The sequence below is a fragment of the Rousettus aegyptiacus genome, unplaced genomic scaffold (assembly GCF_014176215.1).
Source record: "Rousettus aegyptiacus isolate mRouAeg1 unplaced genomic scaffold, mRouAeg1.p scaffold_m13_p_7, whole genome shotgun sequence".
NCBI lineage: Eukaryota > Metazoa > Chordata > Mammalia > Chiroptera > Pteropodidae > Rousettus > Rousettus aegyptiacus.
Window position 1 is genome coordinate 75586708 of NW_023416310.1, and position 27615 is coordinate 75614322.

The 27615-nt window shown below is 40.7% G+C and overlaps 1 protein-coding gene across 3 annotated transcripts in view; it reads right to left on the reverse strand.

Annotated features, from left to right (window-relative positions):
* Window positions 1–27615, reverse strand: part of RANBP17 (RAN binding protein 17) — a 254560-nt gene that overhangs the window by 63420 nt on the left and 163525 nt on the right. For all 3 annotated transcript variants that reach the window (XM_016145083.2, XM_016145082.2, XM_036225086.1), the window contains 5 exons: window positions 24212–24285; window positions 23126–23206; window positions 13890–13953; window positions 13689–13797; window positions 1751–1854 (listed from right to left, as the gene is read on the reverse strand). In XM_016145083.2, coding sequence (XP_016000569.2) covers window positions 1751–1854; window positions 13689–13797; window positions 13890–13953; window positions 23126–23206; window positions 24212–24285 — 432 coding nt within the window. The remainder of the gene's footprint in view (window positions 1–1750; window positions 1855–13688; window positions 13798–13889; window positions 13954–23125; window positions 23207–24211; window positions 24286–27615) is intronic.

The window sequence follows — 27615 nt, forward strand, 5'->3', positions numbered from 1 at the left end:
TAAAGAGCATCTAACTCCATTTTCCTGCAGGGCGTCTTTTGATGAACATTTAGGACGGAAGCGCGGAGTGCACTGTGTGGCCTTGGTTCGTGGCAGCTGCATGCATTCTGAGGCACAGTTCTCAGGTTACTCACTTAATTCTGCCACTATCATTACGTTGCTATTGATCTCGGTAGCTGTTGCCTACACAGCATTACTCTAGATGAAGCTGAATCAGGCAGTTATCATGCATCAAACTTGCTCAAAAGCCTGGAGATTTCCCCTTAATTACTTGTGATTTTATTTGCAAATACCGTTAAAGTGTAATCAAGCAGTCACTTTCCAGGGTCGTTAAGAACTTGCTGGTTTAGGGATATATCACTGGAACTCCATTAAAAATGACTCTAGGAAGATGGTTTCTATCAAACTAGATGGGATTACATCAAAACGGGCTTGGAGTATAATGAAATCTTCAAATGAGACAAATGTAATTTTTATGAAGATGGTTGGTTTTCAACCTCGCTTCTTTAAAGGGCAGCAATGGCCACCTTAAAGCTGCAAAGATCTTGCTGGTCGCCAAAAATATTTGAAAGACACCTCAAAAAACATATCTAACCTCAGTAGAAACTCGGGTGAAGAATTTCAGGAAGACCATAAACACAAAGTCAGTCCTCATGATCCGGTTTGGTTTTAAAATTCTGTGACAATTGCATGCTGATAAACGTTCATCTCGAAAACTCTATTTCAAATGAAAAGGTATAGTACTTGGCTAAGTATTTTTTGGTAGAAGAATTACACTAAAATAATCATCGGAGCCCATCATTTTTCTATTTGGCTTCTTGCTGCAATTTTTTTTTTTTTTTTGGTAGGGAGAGGAGGAGCCATGCAAAACGATGGTTAATATTTTCAATGTATTTCAAAGAGCAATAAAATACGACTCAAGCGTCCCCAACAAAGGTGCCTGCGTTCTCTGGTGTACATTTATTAGTCCCTCAAAAATAATAATCGGTGTCAATCTACTTAATACGGCCCCGATACATTACAATTTCAGAAGATGCTATTCCTATTTAGCAGATCTTGCGCTCCCCACCCTCCACATTAAAATATGGGGCTGTTTGTCACAAACAGCTTGCTACACTTAAGGATTTTACTAATAAAACATAATGTTGTCTTAGATATTATGACTGTTGCCACAGCTGAACTGACTTGTCAAATCAATCCTAATATGGCTCCCACAGGCACATAAAAACCTTATTTAGCTATCAGTTATCCTAATCACTTTGTTCAGTTTAAGAATGCAATACTTCAAGCCCAGCTCCTATTTATACATATATGCCTAGCCATTTAATAAAGTCTTGATTTATATAAATTCTTGTTTAAAAAAATATTTAGAGACGTAGCGTTTTAGCATGCGTATGTTTGTGCGTTCCTCCACATAAACACGTGGAAACGCAGAGGGCCGGGGAGATGACGGATCGGGGAGGTTTAAGGTGGGGCACCCGCGAGAAATGCGCTTTTAAAGATGCCGACTGCCACGAGAGACGAACCTGTGCCATCCAGTCATCGACTGACTATCCAAACTCACCGCCGACCTCACAGTGCATTTCTACGAGAAACTTCAGTGCTTATATGAAAAGTACGGCTCAAAGACACGTGCGCCCGGGAACGCGGGTGGATGAGGCTTGGGGCGCACACGGACAGGCAGAGCCTTCTGCATCTCGGTATCCTAGGGAGGACAAAATTCTTTCCCCATGCTGGGAAACGAACCCACCTTTACATCTTCTTGTTTAAAGTTGTTGTTGAATATTTGTAATATTGTTTCGAAAGAGACCGTAAGAGGCAGCATGAAATTCTCAAATTCGTCCTCATCTTCGCCTGTCAGAAAAACAAAAGGGCGACCACGGTTTAAAACGTGTGCTATCGTGCGTGAGCCTCAACAGCGAGCGCTTCGTTCAGGGTAGGTAGAAATGTTTCCGCGAAGGGGTTGGCCTGCATTCACACTCAGGGCGCATTCTGTGCTTTGGTTCATTGAATATTTGGGGGTTTTGTCTTCTCTTTTTGTACCAAATGAAACAGCAGAATTACTTACCAGCCATTTTTTTCTCCCCTGGCTCTTTATTGGATCAAACAGATTCGTGCCCCAGGCATCTCAGCCCCTCGGCTATTAGGGCCCCCAGAGCCTCCCTGGAGCCTAAGGAAGTGACTTTCAAAGCCTCAAGACAAGGATCTTGTTTTCCCCTTCTCCTTGGGTGCCACGACCCCGAAGGGCTCACAGACTCAGGTGCCCAGAGAAGTCTAAGTTATTATTCTTTTATCTATCTATTTATTTATTTATTAAAAATTAAAATTAATTTGTTAAACAGATAGCAGGAAAACTTTGATCTGCCAAATAGGATGAAGTCCCTCATGGGTCATTTGGATTTTAAGTACATTCTCCATGGATACACTTCTTCTTGCACTAAGCTTCCTTTTCTTTATAGAAAGGGAAAGAGACATTTTCCATTGTTTTGTTTTTTTGTTTTTGTTTTTTTTTTTGCTTTTTGACTTAAAAGTTAGACTACAGTTTCCTCAGGGATTCTGCCAAAGCAGTCTTCACTTCACACGGACATGCACAAGTGACAATTACACAGAGTATTCTTTTCAAAAGTTTTTTTTTTTTTTTTTTAATGAGAGTTGATTATTCGCTCATTCATCCTGTGCCACAGGGAACTAAGAGCCCCACTTTTACTGATGAAACAGGCAGGAGAAGTTAGGTGACTTGCTTAAGGTGGCACTATTTGGTCCTGACTTCCTGATTTCTACACTGCGTTTTTAAATAGAAGAAACGAGATCTCAGAGAAGAGACCAGTGATTCCCAAAGTTTGGTCCTTGACCCAGCAACATCAGTATCACCTGGGAACTCGTTCGTGTAAACTCCTGGGTTCCAGACTAGATACACTGAATCACAAATTCTGGGGTGGGGTCTAGCAATTTTTGTCTTAAGAGGCCCTCCAGGTAATTCGGAGGCATGCAAATATTTGAGAAACACTGGCCTATACATCATTCTACAGACAGGGAAACTAAGGTCCAAGGCCATATACACAGACCAGAATCGGGATCTTTCGACTCGTAAGGAGTGGCTGACTTGGCTGACCCTGATCTTTCGTGACTTCTCTTTTCTCTTTAACCTTATGTAATTTGTTTCCAGAGTTCAAGAGAATTGGGGACTTAGCTTTGTTCACCACGAGATGTCAAAATGCTGAGTCTGTCCTGGTGTGCTGTTGGAGGCAAGGGTCACGATCCTCTCCGAAGGGTGAGGCAGAACAAATGATAATCCCTGCTCCCTTGACTGGCTGTGCGACCAAGTTACTCCTCTTAGACACGCCCTCTGTCAGGCGGTGACCGCATCGGAGAGCTTCACAGAGCCATTCTTATTTTCCAAAGCCTGGTCAAACGATCACTTCCCCAACGTCTGAGCCAAGCTCCCCCGCAAGTACCCAAGGTCCCACTGCAAGTGGCCCGCCTCCTCCCTTCGGCCTCACACAGCTTTCTGTTTGACTATAGATGCCAATATCAGTAGGCCTTGGATGGCAGGTATTTAGGCATACGGCTTATAATAAACACTAATAATACCACCTACACCATTCCACCATTACCATCATTTGACGAGGGTTACTGTGGGGATTGAATGAGATAAAATTTATAACGTGTGTGTACATTATCAGGTCTATCAGCCTACACTGACAGTATCTCTGGCTTCGCTTTTAGAGAGCCGAGGCTGTATCTTTGCATTTCTCGGTAAAAGAGAATGTCATAGGAAGGGCTCTGAGTCAACAGAACTCAGGACAGGCAGTAATGAACGGGCTTGCTGCCTGGCTCCCCCACGTACTGTTCGGCTTCGGATATTTACCAGTCACTCTGAGTCTGTTTTCTCACCTACAAAATAAGGATAAAAATGCCTATCTGTGAAGGTTAGTGTAAATATTAAATGTTATAACACGTGAAAAATAGAAGACGCTTGATTAATAGCAGCGGTAATACTAGTATTTTCGTGTTTGTACTGAGAACGGCGCCTGGCACGTATTAGAGAAGTACTGTATTTGAATAGAAATTCACCTTTATTTCGCAATAAAGGTGAATTTTAAAACTCCCTTATTTACGAAATGAGACACCTGATATAGAATAATGCATTCGCTGAAGTAAACGTTATCGAATCCGTAAATGTGCACTACATTCACATTCTGTCTGAACTACATAGTGTTGCCCCTCTAAGATGACGCATTTTCCAGGTGCGCGAGCACTGCAGGGGCCACCGCAGGCAGACCGGGGGGCAGGAACGAGCGGCTGCTGGGATCCTGGCTCTGCTACTGTCGGCTGCCTGGTTTTGGACAAAGTCGCTTCACTCACCTAAACCTTCGTGTCCTCGTCTGTAATTAAGAGACATAATTCTACGGTGTCAATTACCCATGCTTAACCGAGGTCCAAAAACACTAAATGAAAAATTCCAGAAATAAACGATTCATACGTTTTAAACTGCGTGCTCCTCTGAGTAGCATGATGAAATCCTGTGCCCTTTCACTCTGCCCAGCCGGGCCGTGAATCATCGCTTTGCCCAGTGTGTCCACGCTGCAGAGGCTCCCCCACCCATCTGTCAGCAAGCAGCCTTCTTGGTCAGAGCTACTGTCACAGGACCGTGGTGCTCGTGTTCAACTGACCCTCGTTTTGCTCAACGATGACACCAAGCGCCAGGGTAGTGATGCTGGCAATTCAGACCTGCCAAAGAGAAGCTGCGAAGTGCTTCCCTTGAGTGAAAGGTGAAAGTTTTCGACTTAATAAGGAAAGAAAAAAAATTGCATGCCGAGGTGGCTAAGAACGATGGTGAGAACAAACCTATCTGTGAAATCGTGAAGGAGGAAAAAAAATGTGTGCTAGTTTCGCTGTCGCGCCTCGAACTGCAAAAGTTATGGCCACAGTGCCTGGGAAGCGCTTAGTTAAGATGGAAGAGGCATTAAATTTGCAGGTGGAAGACCCGGACAGAACACGCGTCTGCCGACGGGAACGCAGTGCGCCAGGAAGTCAAGCCGGCGCGAAGAACTCCAGCAAGGGGTCTCCTGAACCGGTGACCACATTCACACCTTTCTTACAGGGCGTTATTATAATTGTTCTATGTTATTATTAGTTACTGTTAATCTCTTACTGTGCCTGATTTATAAACTAAACTTTACCACGGATATGTATGTACAGAAAGAAACAACATATGAAGGGTTCGGTACGATTTGTGGTTTTGGGCATCCACTGGGGGTCTCAGAATGCATCCCCCATGGATGGGTGTGGGGGGGGGGCGGAGGCAGCGCTATTGTATTTCGTAGAATTAGCTGTAAGGATTAAATGACAAAACATCTGTAAACGCCCTTGCTCAGTGTCTGGCACTTAATGGCAGCCATTAGCGTTTTTGTTGTCTGGAGTTTGACATAGATTTAGGTGATTATGGTGATCACATAAAGTGTGGCTACGGGGTCCCCAGGCCAATACCCTTCCACTGGGAGCAAAGCTTTTCCAGGGTAAAGCAGAAACTCAGGACTTTAACCTTTCCACCCTTCCCTTAATAACATACTGAGCTACAGATCAAAAACTTCCTGACTTTGCCTCTTTCCTCAGTCAAATTTTGAGGCAAATAGGGATGTCAGGAGCACAAGGGTGCAGCCAGCAGACTGCGCAGGGAGAAGTCAGGGAGAAAATGCTGAAGACAAACGTGAGCAGCGATTCTACTTAAATGTCATGTCTGCAGAAAGGCCTTCGCTGCCCACTCCACCTCAGGTGGCTCCGTGGTACGTACCTCCCGCCCTCAGCCACTTCCCAGCCCCACAATTACGTTTCTTATGAGACTCACATAGTATGTCTGGCTAGTAATTTACGTATTCACTGCCCTCCCTACTAGAACACATGCTCCTTGGGGAAGTGACTTGGGCTGTTTCGATCCTGGCTGTAGCCCTATAGGGTGCTTGGTACAGCGTCTGGCACTCAAGGAATATCTGCGTAGTGACTGATTGAATAACAGCGGTTATTTCCTGAGTGCTGACTATGTGCAGGCAATGACTCTGGTCCTCAATGTACGTAACGAACACCTACGCAGCTCTTACTATGTTTGAAGCACTGTTGCGTGTCATAAACGGTGCCCACAGTCCTGTTAAGTTAGGTGATGATTTCCTTCATTCTACAGGTGAACTAAGAGACTCAAAGGAGATAAGCGATCTGTCCAATATCCTCTGGCTGATAAAATGTCAGTGAACTAGGATCCCCAACCCAATCTGCTTTTCTGCCGATCTCAGGTTCTCCACCGCACCCCCCCCCCCCCATCTCTGTTGGAGTGGAAGGTGTCAGAGGTGGGGACTGAAGTCAGGGTCGTGGAATCTTGACTCTGGAGCTGCATGAAAAGGGGGAAGAATAATCAGCGTGGCTGGTGAAGAGAAAAAAATTCCTCAGCAGTCATTCAAGGTTAAGGCAGGTGATGCTGAGACCCTGGTGCCTTGTTCCGACAAGAGCGTTTGCCTTTCAGGTAGCACTGCTTCCTCTGTTACTACGACGTGATGTGCTGTATTCTCCACGCTGGGAAGCTGCTTAATTCTGTTTGCATCATGCGAACAACTTCATACACATCTGTTACAGACTGTTTGCTCATCTGTGTTACCCATAGAGGTGTCTTTACTGGTCCCGGTATGAAAGGAGGAAATATGAGCTCACTTTCTTACAATTCACATTCAAATATGCAGTCATATATTTAGTATGCCAAATGTGTATGTGATCATTTTATGAATAATACCTGAATCTGACTTTTTCCCCCCTAACAAGATGAGGGCCCAGAAACCAGTATGATTGGAAAGCAAAGTGCCCATTTGTAGATTAATATTTTCATTGACATCAGGTAAATATTAACGTAATACTGTAAGTTCTCAGTCATGCACAGATTTTAAAATAATAATAAATTCTTCAGCTTTTAGGTAAAACCCAAAGCTAATTCCCTCCACTGGATTTCTGAGGATCTGATTCGATAGAAAGCTATTCCTTTTTCTGAGTTTCAAATATTTTTCCTTCGAAGTGACATTAAAATACCAATAGTAACTCTGTCAGTAGGTTGGCTTTTGGATATTTGCGGGACACTAAATTTCTTATTTTGTGTAATTTAAAACCTCGAGTGGTGGGAATGTAAAAAGGTGCAGCCAGTATAATACGATGCAGCCACTGTGGAAAAAAGTCTGGCAGTTACTCAAGAAAGTTAAACACAGAATTACGATGCAACTCAGCAATTCTACCCCTAGATATACACCCAAGAGAAACGAAACCCTATGTCCACACGAGACTTACGCACGAATGTTCACAGAAGCATGAGCATAATAGCCAAAAGGCAGAAACAACTCAACTGTGCACCGACTATTCATCAATGGATAAAGAAAATAAGGCATATTTAGACAAAGGAATATTAGTCAGCGGTGAAAAGGAACGAAGTTCTGACACATGCTAAAATATGAACGGGCCATGAAAACATTACGCTGCGCGAAGCCGGACAGAATATCATGCGGTTCCATCTATGTTAAAGGCCTACAATGGGCAAATCCATAGAGACGGGACGCAGACTGGGGGCCACCAGGGGCTGGGGGAGGGGTAATGAGGAGCGACTGCTTGATAACACGGGGTTTCTTTCTGGGGTGATGAAAATACTCTGGCATTAGATGATGACGGTTATAAAACTATGTGAATAGTCTAAATATACTAAATACTACTGAATTGTACACTTTGAAAGGATAAATTTTATGGTATGTAAATGCCAAAAAATAAAAAATAAAAAACCAAAACCACAAACTATAAAAATCTGGGTTTGCTTCCCCCTACTCCATCCCTTGAAATGTAAACAGAATAGTGAAATTTCTCCTTTCCTCAAATTCGAATGCGGACAGCAGCTGGATTACACGGGAGTGGCCAAAGAGAAGCAAGTAATAAAGCAACCACGGTAATGACAAATGACGGTGGCCGGCAGTTACTAGGATTTACCGTGTGACAAGCATTACGTGAAACACTGTGGTATCAGTGACACGTCGGTGTGGCAGGCTGAGTAGCGGCCCCCAAAGGTGTCCACGTCCAAACCCTCGGACGCTGTGAAGACGTTCGGTTCTATGACAAAGGGGCATTAAGGCTGCTAATCAATTGACTTTGACATCGAAGGTCATCCTGGTCATCTGGGGGCGCCGATGTAATCACGAAGGTCCTTGAAAGCATTAGAGGGGAGGAGACAGGGAGGTGTCGCCAACTTACGCCCCTTTGGAAAACAGCAGCCCAGGTACTGGAGGCAGGGAGGCTGCATCGAGTGTCCCTAATGGTCCATTCAGTAAATATTTGTGTCGTGATATATACCGAGTACTCGTTTTGTGACAGGAATTGTTCCAGGCCCTTTTTGCACACCTTTATCTTATTGAAGCCACGTGAGAAATCTTTAAGGTAGATCTCTCCATTTAATAGATAAAAAAATTGAGGCCCCCTTTAATCCCTCTCCCTAGGGAAGCAGAATGTCTATTTTAATTCCCAGAAGAAAAATACACAGCCCACTGCAGACTGTTGTACTCCTTCCCTAAGAAGCTACCCTAAAAAGTTTTTCCCCTGAAGCGCCTTGTCCCCTGGGGTACTTTGGACTGTACCCTCAAAACCAGGTAAGTTATTAAAACTGGATCTGGACTTAATGGGCTGCTTTCTGCCTACAGGGCCAGCTAATTAGTCTTAATTATCTCATTATAGATTCTAAGTATTTCCAGCTGCTTCTTTACCCCTTATTGCCCACTCCCCCCCCCCCCCGCACCCCCCATGTCTATTTTCCAGACTGTCTTTGCCAAGCCATGGACATGGGTGATAGATGGGTGTATTCTTCCTATCTATCAGAACATTAGCTGCTTCTGATCAAGCTTCTCACTTGCTAAATCCTCCTGGGATATCTTTTGTGTTTCTTTAATCATCAAAAGAAATACGCTTTGGCCAATTATTAGACATAAAGACAAATTTTAAAAACTGTATTTGACTTTCGCTGATCATGGAAATATACCTATATAGGGCAAATAATAAACATGAATCTATTTTTATTTGGTAGAAGCTGGGAAAGCAAGCCTTCTCCCTACTTCTCACTGTCTCCAAAGCCTCAAATCCATCATTCAGTCCAAATAGTTCAAACAAAAATGAAGAAGAAAAAGTTACATTTCCTAATCAATTGAGTATGTGAAAAGTGGAAGTAAAAACTTAGCAAAAGGAATGAGAATGTGTGGTCACAGGGCTACAAGGTACATGACCGACCCTGGGCAAAGTATCTAATCTCTGCACCTCACCTTTCTAACGGCCAGACAGTGCAACAGTACCTAATCGTGCGGGCTGTCACGAGGCTCGAATAGGATAATGTATATGAAAGTGGTTTTAAAACTACAAATTTGTAAACAAATGTTAGTTATTATTGCTAAAGAAAAGGAAAGCTTCCTCCCTCTGTGTATTTTTAACTTCTATCCTTACTAGCAATTTGTAGAACACTTCTTTTTTTATTCAAGTCATTCACTTGTTATTTAAAATTTCTGAAATTTCAGCCAGAGATATCTTCAGGTGTTAAGTACCTGTTATAAACCACAAAGGTAGATGGATGCTATGCCACCCTCGTCCCTATAGAGAGAACTATCTCTTCATGTGTGTAAATACCATTTTAATATTAGCATCCCTGTGATCATTAAAATATATTACTGCTTCTGAGAGTTTGAGTATCTCAGGAAAGCTTTGCTCGCTCAGGTTCTCTCATCGTGATTCTCATCTTCGTAGTCTGAGATAAGGTGTGAGGAAAAACATCTATTGGTGACACTGAGCACTTCTAAATCTGTGGCTGATAACAACTTAATTTGTAACTCATAACATTAAGTTCTTCACAAAACAAAAAGCCTTGTTATAGCTCTTCCACACTTACTACCCTCTCCGATATTTGTCAACTGAATTCACCTCCACTCAAATTAAACAAAACAGAAGGTTTTTATTTATTCCAGTATTTTATACTGAACGGCTCCCTGGAGGGTCTCCATTTACTGGCTTGGGTAATACTATCTTTCTTTTAGTTTATTAGATTGACAAAGTTAATTTAAAAATAACCTAGGGAACTTTAAGTGATTCTTGGAAGGACTATCATGCATACACGGTCGGTCACCCATTGTCTTCTGTAAGATATCTCATGGAGGGAATTTTCCCATTTCCATTTATAATTTCTTGGAATACAAAAAATACATTGCCTACATGAAACATCATCATTCTGATGATGAAATGTTTTCAATTATGTTCTTTATTCAACTGAACATTTTATCTAGTTTAGCCAAGGAGCAATTTGATAAAATAGTACAACTGTTTATTGCCAAAAAACCCCCCATTTTCATCTGAAACACAACCTGGGGCACATAGCATCTAATTAAATTCACACAAAGCACAAATTGTTGAATAGAAACCAAAATGCATTTCAAAGTAAATATCAATTAATGTGACACCCAATTTCTAATCACTCCAATGTGCAAGGCTTATACACAAAACATATTCAATTGATTTTGTAGGACTGAATTAGAATGTGCTTTATAGCAATCCGAGAATCACATCCAGTGCTTTGCTAGCAGGTTGGTTAGGTGTTTTTTTCTATTTGATTCTTACAAAAAAAATCAGTTATAAAAAGTTCCTCCTTAAATTTTTCTTCATTTAGTTTGAGAAGGATGGACTCTTATTACCTGATAATTTTATTTCTTTCGGTTAATGCATGGATGTCTGCTTCCTTTGGCAAAGAGCACTCTCTTTTTTCCTTGTTTCCATGACAGTGAACACACAATAGAAAACTATAAAACCACATATACAGGAACACTGACAACGTTCTAGTCAACCCAGTTTGTGAGAAAAGGCTCGAATAATACAACTGTTTTCAGCAGTACTCGACAAATGATCGTCTATAAAATCATAACACTTTGAATAGAGGAGCAACGAGCAACTAATCTACCACAAGAGTGGTCAAGTGCAGCACGTCACCGGCGGGAGTCACCGGCCACTTTACGTGCTCTGTCTTGGAGAGGCCGCCAGTCGAAGCTCCTCCCAGAGAGAGCCTGGCAGGCAGACCTGACTCCGGGAGACATGATGATGGCCTCTTGGTCACAGTCCACTTGAGTGCCACTCATTTGCCAAATATTTACTGAGTGCCTCCAGTGAACAGATAATGGGGCTGGTGCTACAAAACCTGAAAAAGGCGAAGTCCGGGCGCCGAGGGAGCCCAGCAGATTGAGGGGAGAGAAGACCGCTCTGGTTCTCAAGGCAAAGACGCTCCCGTAACACACACCGCGAACTGTCGCTTGATGCTTATGACTGCCGCCGTTTTAAAAAAGCGAAACACACGGATAAATATGAAAGAATTTCTTTCCAAACAACGTAAAAGTTCCATGAGTGTGGTAGCTATTGTTTTTAATTTTACCTATATCCAGTTCTGTTTCTCACAAGATATCTAAATAATGCTTGCAATGTAACAAACATTTACTTAAAAAAAAAAAAAACAACTTAAAAAAATCAATTTATAGAGGGGAAGGGGAAGGGAGGTGGTAGATGAGGTAAAAGGGGTCAAATATGTGGTGACATTAAAGAATTAAAAATAAATAAAAATAAAAAAATCAAATTATACTGCATCTAGTTACAGGTTAAGTATTTCAAGGAACTCTAATCCTGGTGAAATCGAATAAAATCGTATTATTCCAACTCACGCATTTCACCTGAGTTTCCCATCACTGAGTTTACGCTAAGCCACGCAGAACAGAAGCCACCCTGGCGGAGGCGGTGCGCAGCGCGAGGCCCTGGCGGCTCCGTCGCGCCTGTCAGTCTTCAGCGCCGCGGTGAGCGCGGCCGCGCGGTGAAACCGCAACCGTGAAACTGCACCCGCGCTCCTGCGGTTTACGCCACCGCGGACACACGCCCGTTCTGTTGTCTGCGATGCCCACACGAAAACAGACCCTGATGCCGTCCACTTCCAGGTCCTGAAGATGTGCGTGTCGTGGACCAATTTCTACGAAATCTCCTCCAGCTAGTTAGCTTTTAACTTTGGTCTCCCATTTCTTTCGCTCTGTCTGCCAGGGTCATTTGAAGGGCAATTCTAAGGCTCCGGGAATAAATTCAGTCCGGACAAGGGCCCCGCGGCCTTCTTTAATGCTCGGACTACAGGGAAGGAGGAGGGCAAGCTCTCTGAGGGCAGGGGACAGTATGGCCAGGTCTCTGCAGTGGCCTCCGAGCTCAGCACAGTGTGCTCTTTAATGATTATTTCAGGACAATGACAAAGAACCTGGGCTACTCTTCATCTCTCCAAGGCAGCAGCCAAGACGTAATGTAGGCCAGTGTGCAGTATGCAAAGCTGTCGCTCGGATCTCCCACTTGCCTAAGGTAGCAGATGATTGGGTTTTGCATGCCTGGTTTACACTCTTCAAATATTTATAGACAGTTCTCTTTGCCTCAAGCCCTAGTTGTCACTTAGCCAAGTTATACATACATGCTTCTTTTAATCTTTCCTTCGAAATCAATCCTGCTAGGCTCTTTAATCATTCTAGTTGCATTTCTCTCAACTTTTGGCTGTTTGTCTTCATGCTAATCTTTTTTTCTGTTGAAATGTACGAAAATAATACAGGAGTGGAGCAGAGAGGGGTTTGGTCACCTCTCCATTATAAAGTTGAATGCCTTTTATGTGCAAAATAAAATTATTTATCCTCTTTCCTTTTGAAGGATCACATTTTAAAAATTCATATTCAAGTTGATGGATCAATCAATACATCGCAAGAGAGAGGAAGAAAAAGGTATCATCAGCATTATATTCTCTAAGGATGATATCGTCATTGACTAAACTCTCATGTGTCTATAAACTGATTAATTAAACCTGCGATATTCAAACATAAAGAAAAACGGGAACCCAGAGTAATGTGGTCACCACAGAGAGGTGTAAGTGCCTATCTAAGGGACTGTCTACCTGTGGAGATTTCTGGCCAACCTCAGCTTTTCAATAAAAAAGTTAAATTCAAGTTATTTTTCCCACTGCATAAGTATTAAAGAAAAATTCAAACAATTAGAAATGAGGAAAGGTTACCTATAGCCCACTTTCCAAACATAACATTTAACATTTTTGAAGAATTTCATCTGAGTCTTTTTTTGATATATTGCCCCTTGCCTTTTCTACTATTATACCAGGAAATTTCATATCATGCATTATTTTTAAATCATAATTTTAATGACCACACACTATTCCATCAAGTGGGTGTGACTAATTTTATAATTCCCTATGCTAGACGTCTATTTGTTCCTATTTTTTCTCTATATTAAACATCATCACAAAGAAGATCTTTCTGTATAAAGCTTTCCTGTCTTTAAGCTTGTTTCTGGATTCATGGCAGTAAAATTAATGTATTGAAAGATACCCAGAAAATAAATTTTGAGGTAAAGAATTAGTGCAAGTGCTATCTGAAGTGAAAAATACCACCTAAAGTAAAGATTTGTCTTTTGGCCCTGATGCTAACGACTGAATACTCAAATCTTAGAAAGTTGTAGAAAACCGTTGGAGTTGGCAAATTCCAATCAATTAAATGTGGTACTCACTAGAATTTCATTTCTTTATCCACACAAATGTGTTGTCTATCCCAGATTAAGCAAGCTTAAATTATGAACCTTACCTAGATCTACCATGAGCAGGCGAGTGAGGGCTGTGTAGAAGGTTGTTCGGCACCTGAAGTCGCTGAGACTGTACCTGTCACTGATGCCCAGGAAGGGGAAGTGTTCACTCTGACAAAAGCAAAAGAGCATCCACAGTTACCAACGCTTTACCTAAACGACCCCGAAAATTCTGGTCATTCATCAAAGCAAATGAGACTTACCGTGTGATTTTTTAGCATAAATTTCACGGCGTCTATCTTCACGAGCTTTTTTAAAAGAATATAGGTAATAGAAGTTAAGGAATCTGGGGAAATAGAGCTCTCATCAGTAGGTAATAAATCACAAAATAACAATGAACTATAATAGCATTAATTTCTATTTATGAAGAACAAATATTATTTCTAAAGAGTATTCCTATAGAAAAGTCCTTCACGCTGTTAAGAACGATAATCCATTATTAACCAGTGCAATTACTTTTCCTAGCTTATACATATTCTAGTTATGGAAGGAAAGAATGAATCTTATAATTAAGATAAAAACTTCTTTACTATTAAATCCTTCATAGCGGAAAATTAAAACTGACCTTTTTTACATTTGGGGTATAACGTGAGAACTTCTTTCCACTTAATATTATTGTATAATAAAATAATTATAAAAGATCCATAATAGGTTATCAAAAAAGAAAAATTTTCAATTCTGAGAGACGAGGAGCTCAGTTAGTAGAAATCTAGGAAAATTCTGCTTCAGATGAAGATCAGAATACAATGAGGACGTGGCAGACTGCACGTCACAGTTTTGGAGTACAGGCTGTGAGGACCTAACAGAGGACCTAGTATTTCTCACCTCCCTACTAGGTGCAAGACGTATTTGTTAACTCACCTAATCTCGACAATTACACTGTTAAATAGTGTTTATTATTTCTAATTCGTAGGTAAGAAAACGAACACTCGTTGAATTAAGTCGCTCGCCCCAGATGACAGGGTGTGGATTGACGGTGCGGAGCCCCGGAGTGGGGTCCGATTCCACTTTCCACTGCATCGCGTTCTGACCTGGGCACTTCGCCTCAGAATGAGAATAACGTTGAGGAGTCATAAACATGCTCGTGTGGCCTGAATAACTTCTGGTTAATGCTGTCATCAAAGAAGGGCTGATGCGCGCGCTAAGAACATCTGTTGGGTTTCTAAACACCCCTTTCTTTTTCTTTACCCCCGTCGTGTGTTCTCTGCTGCAGCCGGGGCCTCTCTTGGTCGTCCCTGCACACTCGCTCATACCTCTCTTGCAGGCGATCATAGCCTTACATGGCGCCGGTCACGTTTCCAATGAAAATACTGGCTCTTTCCTTCACATCGTCCCCAAGTACAGAACTCTGTGTATTGCCTCCGTACGGTGGGCACTGAGAAGTCTAGTTCTGAACTCTGGTCACTCAGGTGCGCACGTAAAGAGCAGAAGACACACTGGAACCCAAGTCAGAAAACCAAGCGTTTGGGTTCCGTACACCACTCGAACAGCTGACTGAATCTGAGCACTACACTCAGCCATGCTGAGCCCTGGTTTCCCTCTCCAACAGGGAAGGACGAGCCCTGTGCTCCAGCTACCTACCTTACAGAACCGTCGTGAGGCTCAGATGATGAAAATGTCTCTGCCAGTTAGAAATCAGGGAGGAAGACACGAAGATGCAGAGGACTGATGCTTACAGAATGTTTACTAATTGCAAAGTCAGTTCTAACAATCCTATGAGATAGGCAGTATTGCTTCCATTTTTCAGATGAGGAAACAAACTCAAAAAACTTAAGTGAAACTTTCCATAAGATAAACAATTCATATGATTGAGATTCAGGTTCCTCTGACTTTGAAGTAGCCATTCCAGCTGCAAATCAAACGTGTCTACCTGGCCCGCCACCATGAGACTGTAAGCTTTCTGGAGGCCGGGTCCGTATCTACACACTTCCTTGGGCACTGCGCTCAGGGAGTGCTTTCAGTGGGTGTTCTCAGTGGGTGCTCAATGAACCGTGTGTTTGTGACAGGCTGCTGGGCAACAAGAGAGAGGCCGATAGGTACCACCAGGTCTTGCTCTTCCTGCAAAGATGCAGATTTGACGATTTTTCCCAGTGCAAATCACTGAGCAGAAGAACTGCCACTCAAACTTCACTCAGTTAAACAGGGTCGGGATCAATAAACTAAGAAATATCTTAAGTAATTACCAAATACAATTGTCTTAGAATTTCAAAGTTAGAAGTGACAGGGTCTACGAGTAATAAGAATACTGCCATTAATAGGAACCTTGCCGTCAGTGCTGCTAATAAACAGCGAGTCATGTTTTGACACTAGAATATTTATGGTAGCAATAAACAGAACATTCACGGGAAGAATCTCATCTGCCATAGACACATTTTCTGTACAACCGCATCTGGGCACTCTACCACGGCCAGCCTCACTGCCTTTTAATTACATTCTAAAGAAAACAAGGATTAAGAATACATTTTTACTTCTTTTTTTTTTCAATAAGGAAAAAAATTAAAGTGCATCTGAATATTGACATTCCCTTATCCAGGTTCAATTCAAAGCTAGTTATGGTCCTTAAGAGGGTCTGTAATGTTTGAATAAAGGACAAATGGCTACATCATCTTATGATCTGTATTCTTTCATCTTATCTTGTCTAAGAGACGAGGGTTCTCAGAAGTCGCACCATTTTAGTTGGGCGGGAGCATTTTCAGCCGGGTATCATTCAGGATGGCTCGTAACAGTCCACGTGGACTAGGGGTTAACGGCAGCAGCAGTGAGAGCAGTAGCTGTGCGGAGCCGTGAGTGAGCGAGTTCGGGGAAGGTCGCACATGGACAGCGAAATGGTAGGACCAAGATTCAAACCCAAGTCTGCCTGACTGTAAAGTATAAGCTCTCATCGCTGGGTCACATCGCATCTACTTGATTTTAGACTGGGCAGTAATGCTGCGGAGATCGCTAGCTTCTCGAGAGACCACTGAAACCAGAACTGGTCCCAGAGGGACAGGGAAACTGTTCTTTTAGGAGGGAACCAATTCATCACATCCAGCTAACTTAGTCCTGCCTGACATCTACTCACTCATGTAACACCATTTCCCAGAAAATTCCTTTCTGTATCCATGTGGTTATGAAAATACCCAGGAAGGTGAGGGTGGGCTTATTGATAGCCAGTGTTAACAACAGGAGAAAAGCAAGAAAAGGGGGAAAAAATGGTGTATCTTACAGGTGGTGGAAAATTCTGAAAACCTGCATCCCCTAGGGAGGAGGAGAACTAGATTTGGAGTGAACTGGTTCCTGAAGTTACAGCCTACCCCATCCTTTAATTAATTGAGTAGCTGATGGGTATAGTAGCACCAAGTGTGACTTCGACTCAGGGTGTTAAGTCTTTACTAAGTATCTACGATATTTTATCAAACCTACACCACCACTAACTATAAAAAACATTATTTTATGTGCTACTAGGAAAAAGTGTTTAAAAATACCACCAATGATAATATCTTATTTACAGAAGTGTTAAAATGTGAAGAAACTTCTATTTGAAAATCAGTGTAATAGATATATGATATTCACTAAGTACAAGGGGGCGGATGATGGTACTGATCCGGGCAATTTTTAAAAGCCATACATGTTTACAAACACATTTTTGCAGATAGAATTAGACCTTGATGGTAGAAGAAAGTTCACAGATAAGAAAATTACATGTTGGAAATTACCGTAGAGAGATGATAGCTACAAAGTATAATTACTGAACTATTTAGTTATTTCAAAAATAGGATTATGCTAATGATCCCTACTAGACGAAAAAATCCAAATAGATATAACCAAATGAAGCATCTTGAGGGATGCCAATAATTACTTACAAGGAATAGGAGTTAAAGGTTAGTCATGCAACAAGAGGAGAACAGTATGTTCAAATGCCCACTATGTGGAGTTTAGAAATGAAGAAAATATTTAGTGAGCACCTACTATGCGACAGGGTCAGCAGTACCAGGTGTCTTTTTGTTAATAACATAGACATATTGTTATATATTTATTATTTTATTTAATCCTCACAAAATCCGAACAGGTGGATACTATTCCTTTCTACAGATGACAAAACTGAGCCTCAGAGAAATTAAATGACTTGTTCATGTCCTTTCGGTTAATACAATGACTAAGGATTATAACTGCCCTGGGATGGCTTTCCTAAGTCCTTGGCAAGACCCCAACATTTAAGAGACCTGAGTTACAATGGATCAAATGAGAACAGCATATGTTTCAGTGAGAGATAAGGAAGGGTGTCAAGGGAAGGTAAAAGAAATTTCCTTGGCTCAAGGAAAAGTACAAAGTACACGCTGTGGCTGAGTGGTGGACCAGGAAACTAGTTATGGGAACTCGATAAATCAGGTACTGTTAAAGGACTCAAGTTCAAATCAATCTTTTAACTTTGACCTGAGAAGCAGGTAGACGTAATTCCGGGCTTTGGGGAAGAGAAGTGATCAGATTAAAACAATACTGGAGGAAGGTAATCTTGTGAAGCAAGAATTTAAAGAACGGAGTGAAAGTCTGAACAAGGGGGCTACAGAAGAGGAGTGGAAAAGATTCTCACACTTGATTCTAGTATAAAAACACACAGAGCAGATAAATAATGGGATGACTTTTCCATGGGTGATAGAGACAGAAAACAAAAAAAAAAATAGATCAACACTTCTTCTGATGAGAGATGTTAATAGAAGTACGCCTGCGGGATGTATGCTGGAACTAGTTTTATTTAACATTCTCAAAGCCATCTGGAGATGGTGATATTCACTGAAACAAAGCAAAGTACTTTCCCACTATTCCACGAAGGCAGAATCACTAGCGTTTATCGCTGACTATTTCCCGTAACAGACAGACCCGATCTGACTTCCATCCTTCACCCTCATTTCATTTCTTATCCTCTCCTCTTTCCTGACACCCAGCTCACTCAGGACCCCATCTCTGTCATGGGAAGATGAGTGCCAGGGTGAGGACGCCCGGTTTGCACATTTCTCGTATGTTTCGTGGTTTGCATATGAGCTATGTCTAAATGCCCTTAAGTAAAGGACTCTCTCAAAGCCACCATGTCAGAAAGCCACACACTCACATTATGTTTAATGTGTAGACGCTCGGAAAATTAATATGTAACTTATTTGAGTTAAATTTCAAAAAAGAGGAAACTCTGTTAATAAGACAATGGACTTTTTTGAGCTCGTAGGAGAAATACAGGAAAGGAAGTCTGGAATTAGGACCAATTCTGTTAGAATTTAGGAACCTGTGGAGGTGGGATCTATGTCTCATTTGTCCTTCTGCCCTGAACTGAGCAAGTGCTTAATTAATACTTGCTGAATTGAAGAGTTAAGTAAGATGAAGCCAATCACTGAGTATGGAATTAAATTTAAAAATCACTATTTTATTCTTATTCCCTGTTGAATCTAAATCGGGATGCAGTTCTAGTTACTGCCCTTAAGCAAGGACAAAAAGATAAACAGAACCGGAAGAGTTTTGGGGTTAAAAAATAAAACCCTCATGGTGATCGAGTAGCTTGGACAGAAAATAAGCCTCTCTGACTTGCAAAAACGAAAACAACAGAAATAAACGAACGGATAGATTTACGGTGCATGTGGACAGGAATTATATTCACCAAATCCTGGTACACAGGAACGAAGGAGATAGTCTCAAAGTCTTAGAGAGTCTGAAGCCAAAGGGAAGGCATTATTTCCTAACCTGGGCCACTGTCATGGGCGTGTGAACTGTCCACTCGCACAGGGCCCTGCCCTCGGCGTGGTGCTCTGCTGTGGACGTGTTGAAATTCTTAGTCATTGAGGAACAAGGCATGCCACACTTTCATTGTGCACTGGGCCCCGTGAATTACGTTACGTGGTCTTCCAATAATGTGGAGAGGTTATTAATCCTAAGAATTGCTGATGCCGACAGTAACAACAGAGCAAAAATGAGTTTGGATAATTCCGTGAATTAATGTAGAACTCTTTTATGGGGTCTGTTTTAAAAAGCTAAAGATATTTTGGGGTTTTCTTACACCTTTGAGGATGATGTAATAAGGGCAACTACCAACAGAGGGCCTAAGAGAAAATGAAATTTCTCATTATTAATTCTATCTGAAACCCAAAGTGAGGCATGTTCTGCTATAAATTTGAGTAAAGTAAGGAATTTCAGTAGAAATATTGATCAATTATTTTTCAGGAAGAAAAATAAAATAAGACGAATTAAAAAAACAGAATTTTAAATGAAATGTAACCCTTTCCTCCCCCTTAGCATTTAACATAAGCAAGTTTATTTCAGTGGCTTTGTATGACCCTTATTCTCACCAGTTGCTTCCTTGTTTGACTCACTGGAAGAATCTCATCCCTTTCCCAGTTAGCTGGAAACCAGAATTTCTGACTGGAAAACATTTCAAACCTGGCTGGGGAGGCTGCCCAAGGCCACAGCCCACTCAAGTCTGTACCTGTCAGAAAAAGCTTCTGGAAGCTGGAATTCCTGAAACGAGGCTTGGAAATTTAGAGAGTATATTACAAAGATACTCAGATGTATTTGCTAAATGTTTCTTATATGCCCCGTGTAATGAATTTGATGGAAAAACATAAACTTTCTCTCTGAAAGGCCACTAAATTTTAAAATTACAGTAGTCCTAACACTTTGGAAAACTTCTAATTTGGTGAGCAGAAACCTTGGGAATGAAATGGGACAGGCTCTCTCCAGTAAAAATCCAGGGCTGCACCTAAGGGCAGCCTCCTCACGTAGTACATTATTACTTAGGGACAAGTCTGCCTTTTCCTGGCGAAGACCAAGTCCTATGGGGAAATGCCTGTGGGAGAAGGCCCTGACTTTTCTGTTTAAGACATCCTGTTCTATTTTCTAATCATCTTATGACACAAGTTCCCATAGTATGGTCCCTGAGCCAGCAGTGTCACTTGAGACTTGCTGAAAATGCAAATTCTCAGGCCTCAGTCTAACACCTCCTAAAACATAAACTCTGGAGGTGGGGTCTAGCAATCTCCATGTTAACAAGCACACTACTAATTCTGATGAGCAGAACTAAAGTTTGAGACCAGTGCCTTAGGATAAGTAAACAGGAGGCTTTTGTAGCATTTTCTAAAAATGAGGACGTTTTATGAGTTAAATTTCCAAACAAGCCAGAAACAAGAGCAGGAAAGTTCAAAGACTGGCTTTGAGAACCATAAACATTGAGTACGATAATAATAGAAAAAAAAAGAACCAACAAGTATAAAGACATGCATTATAAAGTCATAAGTAACATTTAAAAACTTTATGGTAAGATGACACGTTTAAATTTATGTTACTAATATTTTTAAATACATATGTTACAAATATCAATATATAAACAGATTTACATTAGTGGGGTCAACTGGTGATGATTTCTATCCTGCATAACTGTTTCTATTGCTGAAGAATGCCATCTTATTTCTAACACAAAAATAATGTAAAGATTTAAAATTGAGATTTAAAAACACATAATAAAGAAATCGATTGGAAACAAAACATGCATTAGGTAACCAGCGACTGCACTGAAACAGATACACCACTCACATATTCCATTATGCAAATGAATTCAAAGATATTTCATGACTGATCAGCTAGAAGGGACATAATGATTTATAATTCAAATAACTGAGCACTGAAATCAAATTGAGCTAATATATATTTCTAAATATGCAAACCTGAAATAATTGTTAAAAAATATAAATCAATGTACCCAGGTTGAAACCATTCGTATCTCTTAGTTTAAAATGTTAGAGCTTTTCAACTTTTATCTAATAAGTTTTCTGAAAACATCATTTTTTTATTAACTTTGAGAAAGGCTCAAAAGCAATAAACAGCTTGTAAAACGAAAGGTCATCACTTTAGGATTAAAGAATATCTACAAAATCTAAAGTGATGGGAAAAAGAGCTTAAATAGCAGAGAAATAAATTAAGCATTATGGAAATTACTAAAAATACAAATCAACTTAATTTTGTATCAGATCTCAATTTTGACATAAAAAAAGAGGAAATCTAAACAATAGATATATGCTATAAAATAACATAGGCATCTTTCCAGATAATATGCTCTCAGAGTAATTCATTGTGAAAAGGCCAGAGTTTGCAATACTAGGAAGTACTTATAAACCACTTCATATGTTAGAAATGAAGAGTATTTCAGCATTATTATTAAAAAAATACAGTTTGAGGTTTTTTTTTTTTAATAAGAAAAAATACATAACTTAAAAAGCCGAAATGACCACTGGAATTGGGTTGTACATCACTTTCCAGTAAAAAGGAAAAACAGCCCGGACAGGTGTAATTTATCATTTTTCTGATTTAATATCAAAGAAATATATTAAAATAATAAAAAGAATCCTGAAATCCTCAAAATTTGTAGTGATAAATAGCCCTCCCTGTCTTTATTGCATTATACCTACTAACAGAAATATTGCATGGTGGATTTTGCCAGACAAGGACGATTATTTTCCAATAAAAAGTTGCATATTAAATTCCAGCACAAAAGTGGGTGTCTAATACTTTGGAAATCTTTTATGGTTTGCCAAGGAACACAATTTTAAAGTTAACTAATACAAACATATTCCTGAAGTGAAGATTAAAGATTTCTATCCAACACTACCCATTTTCAGAATGTTGTCTTCATACTAAAATATCAGCTAATCTTAGTGGTTAACTAAAGCAACATTTATTTTTCGCAACTCCTATACAGCTGATAGCTAATGTATAAAAGACAATCTATATGCTTCTCTCTCATTGGTAGAAATGTGACAGTATTATTAATTGTAACCTAATAGGAGAGGATGATTCGGGTCTTAGATTTAAAAAATCTGCTAATGAGAGAAAACTAAATATTTAATGTAATGGAAAATCTTACTTTAGAGTAAATAAGATATTTACTTGGTGGGACTGATAATCAAAGAAGTATTCAAAAAACGTAAACTTTTCTTTTTATTACTCCTTTGTGCCTCTTAACTAATGAAAACAATATTCTTCTCAGTTAAGAATACTGAAGATGTATTCACTCTTAGAGATTCAGTTTTTGTAAAGTCGTTACTTTTAAAACATCATGACTTTCTTAAGATTAGTTAAATGCTTTCTTTTAAAACGACGATGTTCTAAAAATTATGAAAAGTCGTGGACGAACACATGTAGTTGCATACTTTCTTATGTAACTATTTATTAACCTGGGTGACATAAATATAGCTTTAATTAGTTAGGACTCTATATATCCATATAAATTCACCGTGACTAGAAAAAATGCTTTATAGTACAGTATGTAGCCAATATAAATCTTTCAAAAATATGCATTTACAGATAAGGCTTTTATTAAAAAAAAAAAAAAAACTTGCAAAAATTGTAAACAAGAAAATACCTGGCCAATAGAATTCACTTGTCAGGTTCTTTACGTATATTAGTAGATTTATAGTAAAAAGGATATCCGACAGAAAGGTCATTTAGGAACTGAAGGGTCCTTGAAATGACAGGCTCACATCTTCCCCAGTATTTAAGGTTGGTGACACTAAAAATAAAAAAGAAGTTTATAATTGTAAGTAAGTTATTTTCTTGTTTGGGGAGAACATGGAGATAGATATACACACTTTCCCAGAAGTGAGATGCCCCAAACCACAAGACACAGTAGAACACTTTCTATTCTGTCCTTTTTATAGCACATTCAACATTACACACAATCCATGGACAATGAACACTGCTTTCTGAATAGTGTGTAATTCTATAAATTTAGTATTGTAAGTAAAATCTTTCACGAGAGACATATGAAATATGCATCTAAAACTAAAATATTAGAGAGTAACAGGACATGGGAAGTCAAACAGAGGCTCACAGTTACCCGCCAGGAAACCAACTGCCCAACTCGTGGCCCCGAAACTGTCTTCTTAGAATCATGGCTGTTTATCTAGCTTCGTTCTCTGTAACCAAGACAGTGCCGTCCACCTACTGCACAGATACGGTGGGATGCCAAGTGAAGGCATCCGCATTCGGGCTGAGTGTACGAGGTGAAGTCTATGGCTGGAAACTAGTCATTTCTGCTAATATTATAAGGATAACTCAGTTTCCACGAATGTCTCTGATAGCCACAGGTTCCTGCTGGAATCCATGACCGCCCTGTCTTAAGGCAATCGAAACTCTCTCAATGATTCCAATTTGCAACCATCTCTTCAGTTGGTCTTTGAAATTGGGTGCTTTCTTTTTAATTAACAAAAATGCTGTCCAATTGACCTGAAGAGTCAGTCTGTAAACTTTTGAAAACCGTGTTTTGATGTGACATACTGCAGTTGAATGGATATCCTGACAAATAACAATGTCTTCTGGATGGTAAATTTTAAATATGAGAAATGAACTTTCAATTAAGAAGCATGCCACCATTTTAAGAACTAAACCATAACTTTAAAGTTTTTACTAAAAAGTAATATTTACAAAGAGATTTAAACACAGTAAAGGGATCTATTGGATTCAAACCAACAAAAACAACAATAACAAAAAATCAAAGGACCGAAGCAGGACTCACATTTTCGTCATGAACGTTTCTAGAACATGGTTGTCATCTGTTATTCCTAAAACTTCTGACATACGAGCGTATACCTGCATGAAAACGTTTCACTGTTAAAAGCTTTATCATTGACATACATTTTCAAGAGACTATCGAATTGAACAAAAGATTTAATGCATTGCTACATACATGGTAAAGCAGGCAGGGGTGAGGGGAACAAATTAAAACGTTTAGAATTTTACACATTTACACTCTTTTTCTTCCAGGAAGCACCTCTCTTATTTTGAAATAGATTCCGCCTACACTCACATACTCGTTTTACTCCTAACACACTACATAAAAATTTATTTTCTCAGTGATAAACTTCCGTTTTCTCAGAGACGGGAGTATGCACATGAAGGGCCGGGAAGTGGAGTCCTTCAACAAAAGGTTCCAAGACTAAAAAATGTCCATCCGCTCCAGAATTCAGTAAATCACCATAAAAAACCAGGATTACTTAGGCGGTTATTTACGAAAAGGATTTCAAAAATAAAAGAAAGTTAAAGAATTTATAAAAATTCTCCTCAAATCTCTCTCAGTTAATCTCCCCCAAATATAGAGATAGGTCTTACTTTCCATGCTGGAGCTGAACCTCCAGGCTCAGGAGTTGTTGGCTGCTGGGGACACAGGGCTCCGCGTCCACCACGCTTCCACTTAGGGAGTGTTGGTTGCAGAGTTTGGGGTGCGACATGTCAGTCCCAACCCAAGCCACTTGAGCTTATAAACACGCATCCCACTTCGAATGGGCAAATGCCACTGGCAGCCAATGGGACGCTCCCTACCAGCCTGGCAGAGCTGAGAGGCGGGTTGACGCCTCCGTACTCCCTGGTGCTCTGGTGTGATTCCAGGTTGTCCCTGCCAGACACCAGCTGCCTGGGGTTTCTCTTCTGTGGCTTGATCCCCTGTGATTGAGTTTTCTCACTTTCTCCTGATCTGCCTCCTTCCTGCGGTATGGCAACCTCCCCTTCCCTCCTTCCGCCTTTTGTTTTTCATAAGAAAACGACGGCTTGATATACTGCCACGGATCACGAAGGTGAGAAAGAAATCACAGAGCTAGATGGTTATTTATGCGGGGGAGGAAAGCTGGTCATGGCAAAGGTCTCATATTCGGATTTAAATACTTTTTAAACCAGAGATTTGTGTTCCAAGATTTTGACCTAAGTCCTCTGGCCAAAAGCTGGTCAGGCTGGCAGAGTCAATCAGACAGAGCAAGCCGGGAAGGGGGGGAGCAGGCCGAGAGGACGAGAAAGGGAAAGAAGGAGCGGAGGGTGCAGGGGGGAGGCCGGGGGAGAGAGAGGAAGGAAGACTGAGACTGGACTTCCTGTTGCTTCTTACGCCAACTTCTGAGCCCTACAGAAAAGCATTTCGATGGCTGTGTCTGCGACTGCTCATGGGAGAGGGCCTTCTTCATCTCTGTAAGACTGCAGCCGTCACTGTGTCTGTGAGATAGATGTCTGGGGAGGAGAGGGGGAGCGAGAGCCTAGGAAAGTTAGTTACCACCAAGCCCCGGTGATTAGAAACCTTCAAGCACACAGAAGGCTCAAAGAAGAACGCTATGCGGGAAGGCAAGTTCCCCCATCTCGCCGTGATCCAAAACGTCTCTCGTGGGTGGGCGCCCCTGGGAACTGGGTCCCTTGGAGAATCTGATATCGACATGATTGATGGCATCCAAGGCCCTTCACAGCTTGACCCCAGGCTGCTTCTCATCTTCTCCTGAAGCCGAGGAGACGCTGTCGGACGACAGGCTTCTCGTGCAGTTTCGCATCTCTGAGTTCACGCGCTGTTTATTCGGCCTGAATCGGCCTCGTCCTCCTCTTCCCCGATTCCCACTGCAGGGTCGTCTGTCCGAAGCCCTCCCTGCCTTCCCAGGCCCAGTGAGTGGAACTCGCCTTTGCGTTTCCACAGCGTCTGGTCCATTTCTCTATCATGGCACTTTTCACTGTAACTGTTTGGAAGTCCATCCCCCCCCACTATCCTGTATCGTATCTTTGTAAAATCAAATTTTACATTTTTGAGACTTTTATAAATGCTGTTTTTTTTTTTTTTTTATGGCAAAGCTTAGAATTACTCTGATTTTGATTTTAGCCAAATCACAGTGAATGATAAAGATATAATAACTGAAATGTGATCTTAAACATTTAGGACAGTCGAACGTTAAAAAATATCTTTTTTTAAAACGGATAGGTCTTACGAGGAAGTTTTCTGTTGTGTTCCTGGCCCTCGAGAAAGGGAACAAGCTAGGCAGGTGGGTCTGTTGTGCTCTGCTGTCAAAACAGTTTCTCAAAGCATCAGATTTGACCCAATGAGATACTAGAAGAAACAGTCAACATTGACACATGGCTGTGCTTTAATCCACAATTATCCTTGTGACTTGCGCCGCTCCTTTTATCATCCATTAGCTTTGATTCCCATTATCCCATCCAGAACTGTGTCAACGCTTTTGTCCCTAGGGATTTCTCTCCGCTACTAGGATCTGACAGTCAGGCTTGAGTACTAAACAGGATCATTACCTCTTAAATCCACTTATCTGATCTACTGAATAGTAAATTGAAAAGCTCATTAAGAGCAACAATCTGATTTGTTTTCGTGTGTGACAGGGTCATTTAAAATCAATGTATGATTACTGCATTTCTTTTAAAAGACTGTCTCACATTTTCCAAGGCACCTTATCATTCAGAGAACACGCAGATGATATGAAAATGTCTTCAAACATTGGGAATGTAATTATGCCACAGACATACATAATTGGGGGGTGGGAAGTAATTTGTCCAGTGAGGAAATAGCTACCAAAGTATTCACCATAAAGTACAAGTGCCTGAAAGTTTTCTATAGAAAAAATTCTAACATGATATTTAGGGGTTTTTGACATTTTCTAAAACTATCACTTTACCAAAAATTATTTTTATGAGAGCCAAAAGAAACTACAGCACAGTACTCATATTAATGAAAGATAGGAGTTGGCACAGGAACGCAGGAGACGTAAAAACTGACTTTAATTCATATAGTCCTAACCTTTTCTTTCAGACTCCATGAAGATAACCTGATCACAGCGAAAAACAAGCAAAAATCTAAGAAATAAGAGACTAAGTCCATTTGTACTGTTCATCCTTCTTTGAAGGATACAGTGAAGCTGAATACATAGTTATGCCTTTGGTTATGTGTTTCACGTAATCAGAGACCCGCACACTGCAACCCAGTTTTTTTTGCCTGTCAGCCCGGGCTGTGCCTTCTGCCCGCTCTTAAATCTTTTTAATATGCTTGTATTTCTCTACTAGACTACCACCTCCCTGAGGGCACAGATGACGCTGTCTTTTACCTCCTACGCCTAATGCTCAATAAATGTTTGTTAAACGACGAAAAAAGCGTAAAGTGAAAATGTACAT